General features: G+C 52.8%; 1 protein-coding gene across 5 annotated transcripts in view; it reads left to right on the top strand.

The window, feature by feature from the left end:
* The window catches only part of MAPK4 (mitogen-activated protein kinase 4), a 148,754-nt gene extending 131,518 nt beyond the window's left edge, over positions 1-17,236 (top strand). For all 5 annotated transcript variants that reach the window (XM_077899752.1, XM_077899753.1, XM_077899755.1 and 2 more), the window contains 4 exons: positions 6,106-6,250; positions 7,673-7,834; positions 11,636-11,837; positions 14,567-17,236. In XM_077899752.1, coding sequence (XP_077755878.1) covers positions 6,106-6,250; positions 7,673-7,834; positions 11,636-11,837; positions 14,567-15,266 — 1,209 coding nt within the window. In that variant the 3' untranslated portion in view covers positions 15,267-17,236. The remainder of the gene's footprint in view (positions 1-6,105; positions 6,251-7,672; positions 7,835-11,635; positions 11,838-14,566) is intronic.
* Positions 17,237-17,934: the final 698 nt, after the last annotated feature.

Raw genomic sequence — 17,934 nt, 5'->3', positions numbered from 1 at the left:
TCTTGTTCCTGACCTTAGGGGAAAGGCTCCCAGTGCTTCCCCATTGAGAATGATATTTGCTGTGGACTTTTTGTAGATGCCTTTTCAGATGTTGAGGAATGTTCCCTCTATCCCTACACTCTGAAGAGTTTTGATCAGGAATGGATGCTGTATTTTGTCAAATGCTTTCTCTGCATCTAATGAGAGGATCATATGGTTCTTGGTTTTTCTCTTGCTGATATGATGAATCACATTGATTGTTTTACAAGTGTTCAACCAGCCTTGTGTCCCGGGGATAAATCCTACTTGGTCATGGTGAATAATCTTCTTAATGTAATGTTGTATCCTATTGGCTAGTATTTTGTTGAGAATTTTTGCATCCATGTTCATCAGGGATATGGGTCTGTAATTCTCCTTTTTGGTGGGGTCTTTGTCTGGTTTTGGAATTAAGGTGATGCTGGCCTCATAGAACGAATTTAGAAGTACTCCATCTCTTTCTATCTTTCCAAACAGCTTTAGTAGAAGAGGTATGGTTTCTTCTTTAAACGTTTGATAGAATTCCCCTGGGAAGCCATCTGGCCCTGGACTTTTGTGTCTTGGGAGGTTTTTGATGACTGCTTCAATTTCCTCCCTGGTCATTGGCCTGATCAGGTTTTCTATTTCTTCCTGATCCAGTTTTGGTAGTTTGTGGCTTTCCAGAAATGCATCCATTTCTTCTAGATTGCCTAATTTATTGGCGTATAGCTGTTCATAATATGTTTTTAAAATCGTTTGTATTTCCTTGGTGTTGGTAGTGATCTCTCCTTTCTCATTCATGATTTTATTAATTTGAGTCTTCTCTCTCTTCTTTTTAATAAGGCTGGCTAATGGTTTATCTATCTTATTAATTCTTTCAAAGAAACAACTCCTGGTTCTGTTGATCTGTTCCACAGTTCTTCTGGTCTTGATTTTGTTGAGTTCTGCTTGAATCTTTATTAACTCTCTTCTTCTGCTGGGTGTAGGATCAAATTGCTGGTTTTTCTCTAGGTCCTTTAGGTGTAAGGTTAGCTTTTGTATTTGAGTTCTTTCCAGTTTTTGGAGGGATGCTTGTATTGCAATGTATTTCCCCCTCAGGACTGCTTTTGCTGTATCCCAAAGATTTTGAACGGTTGTATCTTCATTCTCATTAGTTTCCATGAATCTTTTTAATTCTTCCTTAATTTCCTGGTTGACCGTTTCATCTTTTAGCAGGATGGTCCTTAACCTCCACGTGTTTGAGGTCCTTCCAAACTTCTTGTTGTGATTTAGTTCTAATTTCAAGGCATTATGGTCTGAGAATATGCAGGGGACCATCCCAATCTTTTGGTATCGGATCAGACCCGATTTGTGACCCAGTATGTGGTCTATTCTGGAGAAAGTTCCATGTGCACTTGAGAAGAATGTGTATTCAGTTGAGTTTGGATGTAGAGCTCTGTAGATATCTGTGAAATCCATCTGGTCCAGTGTATCATTTAAAGCTCTTGTTTCTTTGGAGATGTTGTGCTTAGAAGACCTATCGAGTATAGAAAGAGCTAGATTGAAGTCACCAAGTATAAGTGTATTATTATCTAAGTATTTCTTCACTTTGGTTAATAATTGATTTATATATTTGGCAGCTCCCACATTCGGGGCATATATATTGAGGATTGTTAAGTCCTCTTATTGGATACATCCTTTAAGTATGATATAGTGTCCCTCTTCATCTCTCACTACAGTCTTCGGGGTAAATTTTAGTTTATCTGATATAAGGATGGCTAACCCTGCTTTCTTTTGAGGACCGTTTGAATGGTAAATGGTTCTCCAACCTTTTATTTTCAGGCTGTAGGTGTCCTTCTGTCTAAAATGAGTCTCTTGTAGACAGCAAATAGATGGGTCCTGCTTTTTTATCCAGTCTGAAACCCTGTGCCTTTTGATGGGGTCATTAAGCCCGTTCACGTTCAGAGTTACTATTGAGAGATATGAGTTTAGTGTCATCATGATATCTATTCAGTCCTTGTTTTTGTGGATTGTTCCACTGAACTTCTTCTTAAAGGGGAATTTTAAGAGTCCCCCTTAAAATTTCTTGCAGAGCTGGTTTGGAGGTCACATATTCTTTCAGTTCCTGCCTGTCTTGGAAGCTCTTTATCTCTCCTTCCATTCTGAATGAGAGCCTTGCTGGATAAAGTATTCTTGGTTGCATGTTCTTCTCATTTAGGACCCTGAATATATCCTGCCAGCCCTTTCTGGCCTGCCAGGTCGCTGTGGAGAGGTCCGCTGTTACCCTAATACTCCTCCCCATAAAAGTCAGGGATTTCTTGTCTCTTGCTGCTTTAAGGATCTTCTCTTTATCTTTGGAATTTGCAAATTTAACTATTAAATGTCGAGGTGTTGAACGGTTTTTATTGATTTAGGGGAGGATCTCTCTATTTCCTGGATCTGAATGCCTGTTTCCCTTCCCAGATTAGGAAAGTTTTCAGCTATGATTTGTTCAAATACAGATTCTGGCCCTCTGGCCCTTTCGGCACCCTTGGGAACCCCAATTAAATGTAGATTTTTCTTCCTCAGGCTTTCGTTTATTTCCCTTAATCTATCCTCATGATCTTTTAATTGTTTTTCTCTTTTTTCCTCCGTTTCTCTCTTTGCCATCAACTTGTCTTCTATGTCACTCACTCGTTCTTCCACCTCATTAACCCTCGTCGTTAGGACCTCTAGTTTGGATTGCATCTCATTTCATTGATTTTTAATTTCTGCCTGATTAGTTCTAAATTCTGCAGACATGAAGTCTCTTGAGTCCTTTATGCTTTTTTCTAGAGCCACCAGTAGCTTTATAATAGTGCTTCTGAATTGGCTTTCTGACATTGGATTGTAATAAAATTTTGTAACTGTGGGAGAGAGGATTCTTTCTTTTGGGGTGAGGTTTTCCTTCTAGTATTTTTCTCGGTGCAGAGTGGCCAAAAACAAGTTGTATTGGGAAAAGGAGAAAGAGAAAGGAGAGAAAGAAGGAAAGAAAAGAGAAAAAGAAAAGAGACAAAAGGAAGAAAAAAAGGGAAGAAAAAGAGAAAAAAAGAAAGAAAGGGAAAAAAGGGGGTGGGGGAAGCAAACAGGAAGCAAAAAGAAAAAAAAAAAAACACGGGGGAGTATCCTCTGATTCTGTATACTGTAAGTCCCTTGACTTCCCCTGGAACTTTCCAGTGCTGCTTGGTCAATAATTTGTTTTTCCCCTGTCCATCTAGCTGGTCTTCTGGGGGAGGGGCCTGCTGTGCTGATTCTTAGGTGTTAGCACTTGGGGGAGCTGCTCTGCCCCCTGCCTGGTGCAGGGCTCAGTGGGGGCTGTTTACCCCGTGAGGCCCCAGGAGGAACAACCGCAGGGGCGGCGGCCAGCTCGGGACCCTGGAGTCAGCTCCCGCAGTAGCTCCAGAGCTCTCCGTCTGCAGGGCCTGGAGGCTCCGGGGCGGGCCGCTGATCTGCTCAGCTCGGGGCAGGAGCGTCCTTGCTGTCCTGGGCCCTCCCGGCTTCTGCCTGTCCCGGGGGGAGGCCGGATCCTGGGCTGTGTCCCCGGCGCCCTGTGCTCTCGGGCCTGCGCTGTTGGATTCAGCTCCAGGCCGCGCAGCCCCCTCCGCACGGAGCCTCTTCCTCTGCCCGAGCCCCTCTGAGCTGCTCCCGCCCCCAGCCCCCTCCGCGGAGCCGCCCCCGAGCCCCCCCGAGCTGCTCCGGGTCCCGCCGTGTGCGCTGCAGCCCTTAGGGAGCTCGGCGCACTCTCCCGGGGCGCAGGTGCCTGTTAGTGTCCCAGGGAGCCCGAAGGCATCCCCGCCCTCCTGGGTCCTGCTCCAACTCCCTGGGAGCGCCTTTCCACCCGGGAAGATTGGTGAAGCTCCTGCTTCTCCTAGAAGGTGTTCTCCTGTCCTGGGGGCGCGCCCAGGCCTTAGCCCGGCTCCTCGCGGGCCCCTCCCCCTTGGATGCCTTTTGTTTCTTTATTTCTTTTTCCCCGTCTTCCTACTTTGATAGAAGTGCAAACTCTTCTCACTGTAGCATTCTCTCTTTAAATCTCAGGCCGAATTCGTAGATTTTCAGGATGATTTGAAGGTTATTTAGGTAATTTGGTGGGGACAGGTGATTTGGAGACCCTACTCTTCCGCCATCTTGCCCTTCCCCCCAAAAAAAACCTAGATTTTAAAATGCAAAATTGACTTAAATATTTTCAGCATTCTTTAGACAAGTAGTTTAGCTTTCCAGCTTAAATAAGAAGAATTCTCAACTTAGTGGTAGGAAATATAGTCAAGGGATACAGACAGGTTATATACCTGGGAGTTGGAAGAGGAAAGGAAAAAGGGAGGTGTCCAAAAGGATCTTGATTTGCTAAAGAAGACTCTCAGGATCCACTGAAACTTTCTTGAACTCAGATCACCAGGATCATGCTGTAAGCCCCGGAGCATCTTCCGCTTGAATGCCTGGGGCTGAGGGCAGGACCCCTGCCACCACCCCCGTCCCACAGCTGTCCCCTCCCCACTTCCCCAGGCTCCTCTGGCTCTGGAGCCTGCCAGGGGACACTGCAGCTTCCCACGTTTTCCTCTGCCCAGTGGCTTCTGAAACACATCAGTGTGTCCTCTGTGTTCAAAAGGGCTTGAGGGGCAAGTGACCATAGGGAAGCGGCCGGTGCTGGTCTTTCACTCCAGAGTAAGGAAGAGCTACGGTGAACTTTCTCAGCCAACATTGTGACCTGGCCCAGGGCAGCCTCATCCATGCAAATATCTTTCTTTTACTTTCAAGTCAGGTGTTTGAGAAGGAGGGCCGCTGTGTCCCCACTTCAGTTCTAGATGCTGCAGGCAGGCAGGGGCTAATGACAGGAAGTGCCATCCGGTGACAGACAGCTCACTCCTATCAGAGCACCTCCCCTCCTCTCGCCTCCCTCTGCGTGACTCTGCTTGTGTCTTCCTCTGACAACCTCAGCCTCTGACCTGAAAATAAATCAGGGAGTCTATAGGAGTTCGTAGGGTTGGAGCATTGAGGCCAGGAATGCAAAGGCTGTGGTCACCTCCTCTTTCCCTCTTCCCTCCACCAGTGTGAGGCCCTACTCTGAAGAAACACGTACCACAGAGGAGAGGGAACTGCTTTCATACCACAGGGCTCTCAGAAGGTCTGAAACACTTAATAAATCCTTGCTGAACGAAGAAAGGGATTCTGGATCAATGCATCAAAAGCTCCTGGGTATTTGGGCTTCTTAACGTGTCATCTGCTTAAGCCTTGGTCTGTGTTTACTTCAGATGCCAGATGGGGAGTTACATCAGCTGGTGCAGGACCATATCTGGAATCTGACACTGGATGCCCTCCGTCTGAATTGTCCCCTCTTGACCCTCCAACCAGGTCCACCTTCTCAATCTAGAGAGACAGTTCCAAGTAACCCAAGTGGATACCCCCCAGGTTATACTGTTGGACTCACGCTCTTGATTATGTAGAGAACAGTCACCAGCTGGCCTGCCTGTATTTCCCATTCTGTGCTAAATGCTTCCATCACCACCAAAGCTTGTCTGGATTCCACCCCAGGCCATAGATCCCTGAGCAGGGGCTGAAATCAGCTAGGATGCCGATCGCCCCACAATCCAGGACAGGTGGAGCTCCCTGAGCCCTCTGGGCCAGCCAACGCTGCACCCACTGGGCTGCGCAGGGCTGTTGCGATACCCTTCACCCGCACCCCTTACCAAGCTGGCCTTGTCCATTTTTAGCAGGGGCTTGGCTTCTCTGGCAGTTGTCACATTAAATCGAGTCCTCAGCACCAAAGCAACTGGCTCGATTTCAAATGTACAGCTGTTGCTGAGACTGACCCCTCGGTCAGTGAAAGCCCAGGTTCTCATCACTACTCTGTTGATGGTGGTAATGCACTTGAGTTTGGCTCCTCTGTATCCAGCCTCTGACTAGGTGAGGGCACATTTGTTGTGCATGGTTACATCCAGTTGGGGTGAGACAGTCTTCCTCCCAGAATGTTGGTATCTGGCCTCCCTACCACAGAGGAGAATCCCTGAGCCTCAGGGAAGGACGGGGAGCTATCTCTGGGTGGAGAGAAATAAGAAGTCACCTGGGAGAAAGGGTATCTGCACGTGGCTGACCACCGGAACCTGGGGTTTTGTCTTCCAGGGTTATCTGTCGGAAGGGCTGGTAACTAAGTGGTACCGCTCACCCCGCCTGCTCCTGTCCCCTAACAACTACACCAAAGCCATCGACATGTGGGCCGCCGGCTGCATCCTGGCCGAGATGCTCACGGGCAGAATGCTCTTTGCTGGTGAGTCCCTAACCGTGCCATCTTCCTTCTCCTCTGCCATCATTCTGTAAGAAGGGAGGGAGCTCACTGCAGCAACCAACCAATCGAACAAACCAAACCCATGCCAATCATCAAACATCCTATCCTTTCTCTTTAAAATGACCTTTATGGCTTTATGCACCTACTTGGAGGCACCTTAACCTCTTGAGGGCAGAACTTTCAGAATCAAGTAATGACATATTCAAACACCTGAGATGGACTGCTGGACCATCCATCCTCCATTCTCAGCCCCGTCGTCCTCTCTCCCTGCCACTGTGAGCAGTCAGTCTGGAGTGTTTGTCTGGAGAAGGGACCTGACAAGGGGCTCCCACGGTCCCCAAATCGACCCTCCATGAGTCCCCATGGGGGAGGCCAGAGGGACCTCCTCATGATGGGGCCTGAGCTGCAGGCATTCCTGGGGCAGAATCCCAGCATTCACATATGCTCAGTGCTACACCCGAAATCACGGGGGACACAGAAGAGCACCACTGAGGGCAGGCCGGAATCCCATAGGAATCCGTGGTAAGGGCAGGGCACCCTGAGCAGCCAGATGAATCTGGGGACTTCTCGAAGATAGAAAGTCTTGGTTAAGGGTTTAAACTGGGAGAAATAAGTGGGAAGGCTACTCAAGCACAGAGGGAAGTGGAAGCAGTGGGAGAAAGAAGAGCCTGAAGGTGGGAGGACAGCAAGGAGAGGCCCAAGCACACCGCCGTGCTGCAGCACTGGTCCAGCCTCAGTGTTCGGGTGGCAAAGGGGAGTTGCCTTCCTGAGACTCATGGACTGAGCTACTTACAGACGAGCACCCAGCCCGATGCCTGGCATGCAGAAGGTGCTCAGTAAGTCATTACTTGGCGAAGGAATGAGGGAGCAGAGGACTGAATGAATGCCTGACTCCGTCCTGCCCCAAACTCTTCTCCCCCACACCTGGTACAGCCTGTCTTCCTCCCTCTGCCCGAAGGAGCACGAGATGCATTCCAAAGCCAGTTTGTTATTTCTGACTGTCCGCCTCCTCATTAGGGTCCTCCTGATTGGAAACAGCAGGTGAGGCTCAGCCCTGGCCTCAAAATCACTTCCTTTCCCGACCTGCTAGAGGACACGCAGGGACGAGTGTGGGAAGGCAGGCGGGGAAGCCTTGCGCCCAGGTGTCCCTGTCCCCGTGGTCTGGCTAACTCCATGTGTGTCAGACTCGAGCATCGCAGAGGCAGAGACATTCGACCCACCAAGCCCCAGAGTTGGCCAGCGCCCTGCCTACACTCGCACAGCAAGTCAGTGGCAGAGTGAAGAGCAGAACCCAGGTCCCCGGCCCGGGGCTCAGTGTGCCCACCCCCGCGCTGCCCCTCCCGGGCTGCCCGCCGCCCCAGCGCTTGGGCCACACACTTACCTGGCTGGTGTTTGGCTCCGCAGGGGCTCACGAGCTGGAGCAAATGCAGCTGATCCTAGAGACCATCCCTGTGATCCGGGAGGAGGACAAAGACGAGCTGCTCAGGGTGATGCCGTCCTTCATCAGCAGCACCTGGGAAGTGAAGCGGCCGCTGCGCAAGCTGCTCCCCGAAGTGAACAGTGAAGGTACCTCCACCTGACAGCCCGGCCAGCACCCAGGAGGCTGCGCTCTGGTCTCACCTGGGGCTCTGGGCGGGTGGTCCCCTTCCCGAAGGATGCAGATCAAACACATGAGGCCAGGGCCACTCCAGTGCGGCGGGATCTGCCTGGCTACGTCCAGACACAGTGTTCCTGGGCCCTGGGTTGAGCCTTCAGGCAGCCCTCAAGGCAGCCACTGGTGGCCCTCCATAGACTCCCCATCTTTGCTTCCTTTTCCTTGTTGTCTTTCCCTTGCCTTCCTCCCTCTCCTCCTTCATCTTTCTCTCCCTGCTCCTCTTGATGATGTGGTTGCAGAGAACACGAGTTTTATGATCTTGAGACCCAGACTCAATTCCCTGGTCCATCGGGAGTAGCTGTTGGGCCTTGAGTAAGGTTTCTAACCTCTCATCTCAGTTCCCTTAACTGTAAAATGGGCACAGCAATCCACGTTACACGGGGTCAGCGTTACAGGTCAGTAAAGTAGAATGTGTAAACCCTGGGCTCCATCATCTTAGATGTTAACATTGGGGTGCCTGGGGGCTCAGTCTGTGAGGTGTTTGCCTTGGGCTCAGGTCATGATCTCAGGGTCCTGGATCAAGCCCAGAGCTCAGCAGGGAGCCTGCTTGCCCCACCCCTGCTCTTATTCTTTATGTCCCTCTCTCAAATAAATGAATAAAATCTTTTTAAAGAATGTCAACATTATCACTGTGCCTCATGCCTGCCAGAGGCTTCCTTAGGAGACCCCTACCTATATTAGGTAGGCTACAGTTTCAGCCAATTGTAATAGGGACCCAAATTCTCAATGGCTTAAATATGATTTATTTCTTATTTAAAAAAAAAAGTTTATTTCTCTCTTATATAATAATCACAAAGCAGACAATCCAGGGCCTGCCCTCTTAGGGTATCACCCCTTACTCCTGGAGGAAGGGGGAGAAGGAGGGCAGGTCCTTTTGTCCTTAAGGGCATGAAGCACAATCGTACACCTCACCTCCACTCAGGTTCTGTGGGCCAGAACTTGGTCCACGGCCCCAGTTCGCTGCAGTGGAAACTGTGAAGTGGGTGTTTACTCCATGCCACTTCGTGTCCACTGTTATGAATGGAACCATCAGGAAACCAAGAGAGACTAGGAGTGTCTTTAACAATGTCCTTGGCCATGATCCCCACTCAGTCATAACAGCCTCAGTTTTCTCTTCATTAAAGGAAAGGAGGGATCATTTCCTTCACCACAAACTAAGACTCAGCCCTACTACACTTGAGTCCTAGGGCCCTGTAGAAATCCCTCCACGAGATGAGAGGTGCATCTGCCTCTCAGAAATTCTGGATCAGAGATGTGTCACCCATGTCCCCTCCCCCAGGCAACAGCACACACATGCAGCAGCCCCTTGGTGACTCAAGGCTCAGAGTGCTAGGCTTTGTCTCAGCTCCTCACCGTTGTCCGCAGCATCCGCCAACATGTATGAAGCCACCACAGTGCTAGGGCTGGAAGTTAGAGACACGAGTGGTGCTCTCGCTGGGAAGACAGGGAACACCTGCCAGAGGTGGGAAAAAGTCTAAGGAACACGTCCTAAGGGGCCAGTGAGAGCTCTGGGTATTTGGGGAGAGGAAGGGAATCACACACACTGAGAGGGACAGAGCAGCTGGCTGGGGGCATAGGGTGAGGGCCTGGGTCAGCCAGACCAGTCACAGACCTGGTGGCAGGAAGTGAGGCTGCAGAGGCGAGAAGGGCTGAGAGCCGATGAGTTTGGGCTCCACCCGATAGCTGGACAGGGGTTCACTAGCACCAGGCTTGCTCCGCCTCCCAATTGAGCCAAAACTCACCCCCAACCAAAATTCTCTCGCCTGCCTCTGGCCTTGGAAAGTTGGCCTTGACAAAAGGTCACCCCTGGCTTTAGGAAAATGAGGGGTCACCAGAATAAAGTACAGGTGGGGGAAAGGGCGCCAAGCCCCTATCAGGGGCACCAGCTGCTGGCCTGAGGCCCCTCCCTTGCTGTACCTTCAAGGCCGGGTGTGTCTCTGGCTGTAGCCCCCAGAGCTCGAAGGGCAGCCTGGATGACGCTGTGGTCCCCCAGCAGGAGGATGGCAGGAGAATGGAGATGGGCCCCGGGACCATCAGGTCCAAGTGTGAGTTCCAAACTCCATTTACTCTGAGAAGTAAATGTATCACAAGTGACAAATCGATGAGGAAAACTGGAAATGAGCAACAGGATTTCTCTGGGTGACGCAGGATTGGGGGCCCTAGGGCCCGGCCCCCTGCCTCCCAATCTCCAGAGATGCCTCTGAGAATCCTTCCAGAACCCCGAGGGCTCTGGGAAGTCCCGTTTGGAGTTCAGCGTGCCTTCAGAACACGTGGGGAGGCAGGGCCCAGAAAAGGGAAGGTGGGGGATGGCAGTGGCAGCTGGTCTCCACACTGAGGAAGAACAAAGCTCGTGCTGTGGTTCTCCCTGTGGAACCTTCAGGGGGACCCTGCTCGCAGCATGCACATTTTGGCAAGTCCGCACAGACCGGGGGAGCCTGGGCGCCCCAGGGCCCAGTATCTGCCAACCTCAACACACTGCTGTCCCCTGGTACCAATGTCCAGCTGAAGCCAGGGGGAGACCGCGCAGAGACTCCTGCAGGAGGTTTTTATGTGTCCGGCCTGGGGGTGCAGTGCACACATCATGCCCACCCCACCCACGGGCCCCAGTCACACAGCCTCACTGAACCGCAGGGGAGGCTAGGAGGTGCAGGCCGGGGTGCCGGGGGAGGAGCTTGCACAGTCACAGGGAAGAGAGAACATGCTGCCTTGGGGGAACGCAGTGAGCGGAGCGAGGCTGGCGGGGAAGGTGGAGGGGCCAGCCCGGAGCCCAGCAGCACCAGAGCGGGGCCGCGCACCCGAGAGCCCGGCTCTCCCCAGCCCGGTGATCTGTGGGGCTCCTGCAGGTGTGCAGCCCTGGCCCAGAGGCAGCCTCTGAGCCCAGGGCTCTCGGCAGTGGTCCGAGTCACTGCCCCCTTCTTGATCTTTCGGTCTAGGCATATGGAGCCTTACCACGTCCTCCTGGGAGGCCAGTGACCTTCTGAATCCATCACTTACCTGAATCACTGATGGATTTTCCTGCAGAGAGACCCGGGGCCGGTGTCAGGGGCAGGGTCGTGGTGCTGGCTGAGGCTCCTGAGCTCTGTGGCATTCCTCCCTTGCCATGTGGCCGGTAACAGCATGAGCCAAGCCATGATTTAAATGGAGCCTCCAGCACTGAGAGGTAATATAAACCTCCAGTCCAGAGCTGCCCTGAGATGACCCAGGGCAGAGCCCATAAGCAGACAGCCGTCCCTGCCCCCGCCCCTGCTTGGGAGGAAGGACACCGTCCTGCATGCAGAGATGAGGTGTGGCCAGTGTGCACCCACATCACCTGACGTGCTGCCCAAATCTTGATATACTTTCATGCTGCTTGGCAACCAGCCACCAAACAAGGCTTCTCAGTGTCCCACAGTGTCCCACAATCCGCCACAAATGGGAGTGAGGATAGGGAACCTCGGTGTCCCCCGACCACATGAGTGGAGCCACCTGTGAGGTGTGTCCCATGCTCTCTCCTAGAGACATTTTCTGGGTCTCTGCTTATCCATTCAGGAAGACAAAAAAGCAGTATCTGCTCTGAATTCATCCCTGGATGGTGGTGAGGATCACCAGGGAGGAAGATGGCCAAAAACCTTTTTACAAACGGGAAAGTACAAAAAAATGTCACCATGCTGAGGACTCATTCTCTGCAAGGCAGGGCAATGAATGACCTTCATGTCTTGTTTTGCTCCCCGCAGCCATAGACTTTCTAGAGAAGATCCTGACCTTCAACCCCATGGATCGCCTAACAGCAGAGATGGGGCTGCAGCACCCCTACATGAGCCCATACTCGTGCCCTGAGGATGAGCCCACCTCGCAGCACCCCTTCCGCATTGAAGACGAGATCGATGACATCCTGCTGATGGCCGCCAACCAGAGCCAGCTCTCCAACTGGGACAGGTACAGTTCCAGGGGCCTCCAGCCCTGGAGTCTAGAATCCACATTCTCATCCTTCCATGTCTGTCTTGCCTTTGGTCCTCCCTGACCTTTCCCTCTGCCTCCCAAGCCCTAAAGCCTATGGGATGCTTTCCCCCATTAGTTTACTGCCTTTCTCTCCTGCCCCCAGGTACTCCTGGCAAATGAGCATGTGTGGGTCCGGGGCCTTCCTTTGTGTAACACAGACACCACTCCTCTTCTCCCTGCCTGAGTGTACTAGAGCCAGAGCTCAATACAATGTTCAGCAACACTTAAGGAGTTCCCATCACTGGAACTCACTTCTAGCAGACTGGGACTCTGCCCTAGAGAAGCAGACTGCGCCAGTGCACAGCAAGGAGACAATGCGACATTGATTACTGCACAACACTTCTGCATGGTCCACATCGTTGGCACCTCCCAAGAGTGCCGTTAAGGGGGTGCCATTATTATTACTGCCCAGTGACACACGACGAAGCCACAACGCAGAGAGGGGAGACACTGGTGTCTTGCCACACAGCTGATGCCTGCCTCGGGTGGGGCCTCCTTGATCTGTGTCTATGTCAGACACTGTGGAGCAGTCACAGGACCCTTGCCTGCCACACGGGGCTTGGCCTCCAATCCTTCCCAACACTGTGTGCCCGGAAGTCACTACTAGTGACTCAGGATTGGATAGAACACACATTTTTTAACAATCTCTGTAGGCATGTTGGTTTCTCAGGTCTCTTCCTGCTCTGACGTTGCAATCAGGCAACGAAACATTTGGGTGTCACCATCTGCTAATCCTGGGAGGGAGAGCCAAGAGCTGCTCAGTTTAGAAATAGAAGTCAGGGGCTTAACAGCCAGGACTTGGAGGGGCCCTATGTGGGAGCTCCACTGTTGTGAGAAGTGACAGCTAGTTATGTAAGTGACAGATGAGCAAGTTCTCCTTTTCAGTCATTTGACAGATGATGGGTTTCAGATGAAGGAGGCACTGAGGGAGGGCCAGGGCAACGTTGCTATTTTTGGAGAGGTTTGTTGGTTTGTAGTTGTCGATTGTTTCATCAAGAGTTGCCAGCAGATAGAGATTAATGAAGACTCTTTCTTCTGCCACCCCCATGCTTTTCCCGCCTTAGATTGTGGTCCCTGCAGCCCGGCCTCCTCTACTCCATAGCATTTGAGGACACAGAGCACTGGCCCAGAGAGGCCCATGCCACGCTTCTCATGACTGTGATGCAGGGTTGGTGCCAAGAAAACTATCACAGGGGTTCTTTGGCCACTGCTGACCAACTCTGACCAATTCTCAACCTGACACAGCTCTGTTCCTGACTTTCCCATCACACCTGCATGCAGGAGATGGGCAGTCAATGGCAGGCTCCTCCCTACAGGCCCTCCTGCTTTGTGCAAATGGCTTAGCCTTTGAACAGCAGTGTCCTCATCTGTAAGGCAGCGTGATAGACTAACTCCACAGAGTCTCTATGAGGACCTCAGAGAACCAGCATTTGGCCCCTGGTGTGTAGCAGCCAAGGATTAAGGGTCTTCACAGGTTCTTCCTCCTAGAAGTTTCTGTGATCTCAAAGACCCTCATGGTATGAGGCAGTTTTCACCTCTGGGGGTGATTCCTGCCCTCCTGATGTCACTTGGAGAGAGGGCGGGCAGTCTTGGCCCTTTGCTGTGCCTCACAAACCACATGGTGTAGACTGCTGCTGTGTGCCTGCCCTCTCACAGCCGAACCTGCCCATCCTTGGTGTGTTAGTTTTCCTGTGTGAGCACTAGGCACCCTATACCATGAGCAGCTGGCTGCTGGCTTCCCCCTCCCCTGTGCTCCCTGCCTCCCTCCACATGGTTCTGCAGAGAACACCCTGCACCTGGAAGAGGGGGCCCAGCTCGAGCTGCAGCCTGCACACCTGGCCTGCCCTTCATTTGCTCTTGGGTAGCTGACTGCTCTCTGTGGCTGCAGGGCAGCTGACAGGAGGCAGAGTTCCAAGGATCTTTGGCCTCTCCTGAGGGTGTCTGTAATCTTTCCGCAGACCCCACCTGCACTGCACTGATGCAGGGTGCTGGGGGCATCCCACCAGGTCCACTAGGGCAAGAGTTCTGAGCCCTGGCTCTATCTTTGCATCACCTGGGGTGTATTCAAACCACGCTGATACAAAACCTCAGTCTAGACCTACAAATCCAAATTGAGGGTGTGGGAGGATTCTAGTCTGAGCCAGGGCTGAGAGGCACTTATTAGGGCCCTGCTGCTTGAAGGGTGGTCCCTGGACCAGCAGCATCAGCCTCACCTGGGACCTTGTTAGAACCACAGACTCTCAGGCCCCCTCTTGGAGTCCCTGGATCAAGAGCCTCAATTTAACAAGGGTGGTGGGTGATGTGTGTGCATGTCAGAGTTTGAGGAGCACTGCACAGGTGGATCCCCTTGAAAGGAGGTTCCATGATGACAGGGGATTTATTGTTCTGTTCGCTGCTGTGTCTGGAGTGTCAGTGTCTGGCACACAGGACGGTGTTGAAGCAGTAGCTGTAGGGCGTTGAATGACTACAGCATAACTACAAGGGTTAAGCCAAGAAAAATACCCCATTACCCAACCCCCTTGGGAAGCAGGGGTCCCAGGACCTGAGCACTGGGAAGGAATGGAAAGGCAGTCTGAGGGGGCAGGCAGGGACCAGGGGCGTGCCCGCCCGGGAGGCCAGCTCACCCGGGGGTCCAGTGAGGGGCTCCAATCACCCCTCTGCCCTAGGTACCCCGTGAGCCTGTCATCCGACCTGGAGTGGAGGCCGGACCGCGGCCAGGACGCCAGCGAGGTGCAGCGCGACCCCCGCGCGGGCTCGGGCTCGGCGGCGCTGGCGGAGGACGTGCAGGTGGACCCGCGCAAGGACTCGCAGGGCAGCTCGGAGCGCTTCCTGGAGCGCTCGCCCTCGTCCATGGAGCGCGCCTTCGAGGCCGACTGCGGGCGCTCCTGCGACTACAAGGTGGGCTCGCCCTCCTACCTGGACAAGCTGCTGTGGCGCGACAGCAAGCCACACCACTACTCGGAGCCCAAGCTCATCCTGGACCTGTCGCACTGGAAGCAGGCGGCCGGGCCGCCCCCCAGCGCCAGGGTGGCCGCGGACCCCGGGCCGCGCGAGGACGAGCCGGCCAGCCTCTTCCTGGAGATCGCGCAGTGGGTGCAGAGCACGCGGGGCGGCCCCGAGCCTGCCAGCCCGGCCCCCGGCAGCCCCGAGCGCCGCCCCGCCGCCTCCCCGCCTGGCCGCGCGGCCCCGGAGGACGGCGCCAGCCCCCAGTTCGACCTGGACGTGTTCATCTCCCGCGCCCTGAAGCTCTGCACCAAGCCGGAGGACCTGCCCGACAGCAAGCTGGGTGACCTGAACGGCGCGTGCATCCCCGAGCACCCCGGCGACCTGGTGCAGACCGAGGCCTTCTCCAAAGAAAGGTGGTGAGGGAGGGCGGGAGCTTGGCCGGGGAGGCCCCGGGGAGGCCCCGGGGAAAGCGGGGCCTGGCAGGAAGGGCCCCCACCCCCGGCACCTCCACCACCCCTTCCACCCCTCTCTGCTCGCTGCCTTGGGGTCAGCAGAACACAGGAAGGATCCGAGGAGGGAGAAGAAGTTCCATTTCTTCAACTGCCTTAATAATTAGCCTTTAACCTCTGGGAGCAGGTTTGGACAGGAGCCTAGTTTGGGGGTTGATCACTTTCCCAGAGAAGAGGGGGCCCTTGGGTTTTATAAGCGGCAGCCTGTCGCGAAGAACAGTGTCTTAGACAGCAGCCTGCCAGCCCTACCCCCTGGCCGGGTGCAGGTGGGTCTTGCTGACCCAGTGCCGAAACCATCTGGTCTGAACAGCCCCCCGCCCCCCCCCACCAGCAGAAGGACAGTGAGGCCAAGACGAGCCAAGTAATGCACTTACCCTCAGGCGAACCCTGTAGCCCCAGCTCACAGGCCCGTGTCTGTCTGCTCTAAAATGTCTTCCTCTGCTGGGCTCACTGTGGCTTTCCAGTCCAAGAAAATTTGGTCCAAGATGTTTCTTCCCTGCCCATTACCATCTGAGCTGTTCCATCTTTTGTTCAGAGCAAAGTTTCTTGTATTCCAAAATGGGATAGGAAGCCAGTTTTACCCTCGAGGCCAACCATCTATTTTCTGGTTCCTCAAGTGCTTAAATATTCCCCTCCCCAGCACCCTTGTATTTGCTTCACCCCCGTGTGGTCTGAAAACCCTGTTTCAGGTCAGACCGGTTTGGGGGGCTGTGGGTACAAGAACTCCTCTTCCGGACCTGTGCACACACCTCCCCCAGAACTCCCTATGCACTTTCCTGACACATGCACGGATGCAGGCTTTCAGCCCCAGTTCCCCCAGGGGATGCCCTACACAGCAGTGTTTGAGGACAGCAGTTCTAGTAATGCCTGCAGCCCCACACCCAGCCACACACACAGAGCCCACCCGCAGACGTGCAGAACTCCTCTCCCAGCCTACCTCGGGAACTAATGTTCTCGGCGTGAATTACTCATTTGGAGTAAGCAGGGCCCTGAGGTGCCTGCCATGGAGCAAATGTGTTAGGAGAGAAAATTTCACACGGGACCATCATGCTTCGTTAATACTTACCTTGACTTTGATCATCTGCTTAACCCTGGCAGAGAGCAGGCCCTGAAGAAATGCATTGAAAGCAAGTGGCCTTGCAGGCAAGTAACCCAGAAAGGTAGGAAGATGCGAAAGGCAGGGTCCTCACAGGTCAAAGACTTTACGGGTCAGGCAGCAGCATAGAGACCCCAAGACACCGTCAAAGCAGCCATGCCCCTCATGGCTCAGGCCAGGATGAGCTCGGAGCATGCACCCTGGGAGGTATACTCACACCCAGAGCCTGGGAAGCTGGTGGATGGCCACAGCAGGCCCTCATGGGAGCATAGTCCACCTCTGGAAGGCTGTGCCAGTCCTGCCTTCTCCCCCCTGCACCCCTAGGATACCTTTGGGAGGTCTAGCCAGTCCATAAGCAGAGGACTCCCAGCGTTGGCCTTGGGCTGTGCTCACCCACCCTCAACAGCACCTGAAACCTATCCGCTAACTAGGAGTTGTACATTGAAACCTGCAATACGTTAGAAACTTATATTTAAAAACGGAATTAATCACACTGACCAATTTTTAAATGGAAAATATGTAAATATGAAGTGTTTGGATTTCTTTTTTTCTTTCTTTCTTTCTTTTTTTTTTTTTAAAGAAAAGGAAATATACACCACTCCTCACATGCCATTTGTCCTCAGAGGGCGGCTTTACTTCTTTTGGTAAAGGAATAAGCTGCTGACCTTAACCAGGAATTCATATATAACTGTTATTATAGAGGAATTGTTATAACTACTCACGTTTTAAGAAGATCTATTAAACTTGATCAGGACGGGCCAAATAAAGTTTTATTGGAACACAGATTCCTGTATTCATTTAATGTCTCTCATTCATTTACACATCACCTGACCCTGTCTTGGGCAGCGGCTGGTTCGTTGGAGCCTGGTTGGCTTCTCCCTGCGTCCCTGAGGCCAGGGTTTTGAGGGGCTGGAGTTGGAAGGAAGGAGAGTGGAGAATCTATAGAGATTGGTAGTCAGGGAAGTGATTCCAGAACCACCTGGGTCAGTTCTGGTGTCTGTACTGTAGATTTCTTTTTTCCTTTTTTTAAAAAGATTTTATTTATTTATTCATGAGAGACAGAGAGAGGCAGAGACACAGGCAGAGGGAGAAGCAGGCTCCATGCAGGGAGCCCAGTGTGGGACTCGATCCTGGGACCCCAGGGTCCCTAGGTCCACTTCCTCATTAAAAATGAAAATCAACGACAAAACACCAGCCCTTGGAGTACTTGGCCAGGGCACGATCTCCCTTCTGTAAGACGTATGTGCCTCTCTTACAGGAGAAACTCCCGTGTGCAGGTCTGTGCTGTGATGACTCTCTTCCCTGAGCAACCCCTTACTGCTGCCGTAGTGGCTAGACCAGGGTGCACACCTGACCCAAGCTGAGCCATCATATTCTCCCTCCTGGGAATTTAATTTAAGATGCAGAGATGCCTGTTGATCTTGCTGGTGCTTGAACTAAGGATGAGCCTACTTGGGAACTGTGAGGCGCCCAGTTCAATCCG

The sequence above is a fragment of the Canis aureus genome, chromosome 6, assembly GCF_053574225.1.
Source record: "Canis aureus isolate CA01 chromosome 6, VMU_Caureus_v.1.0, whole genome shotgun sequence".
In the NCBI taxonomy this organism is placed as follows: Eukaryota; Metazoa; Chordata; class Mammalia; order Carnivora; family Canidae; genus Canis; species Canis aureus.
The sequence above is the reverse complement of the archived record's forward strand: the minus strand, read 5'-3'. Positions and strand labels throughout refer to the sequence as shown.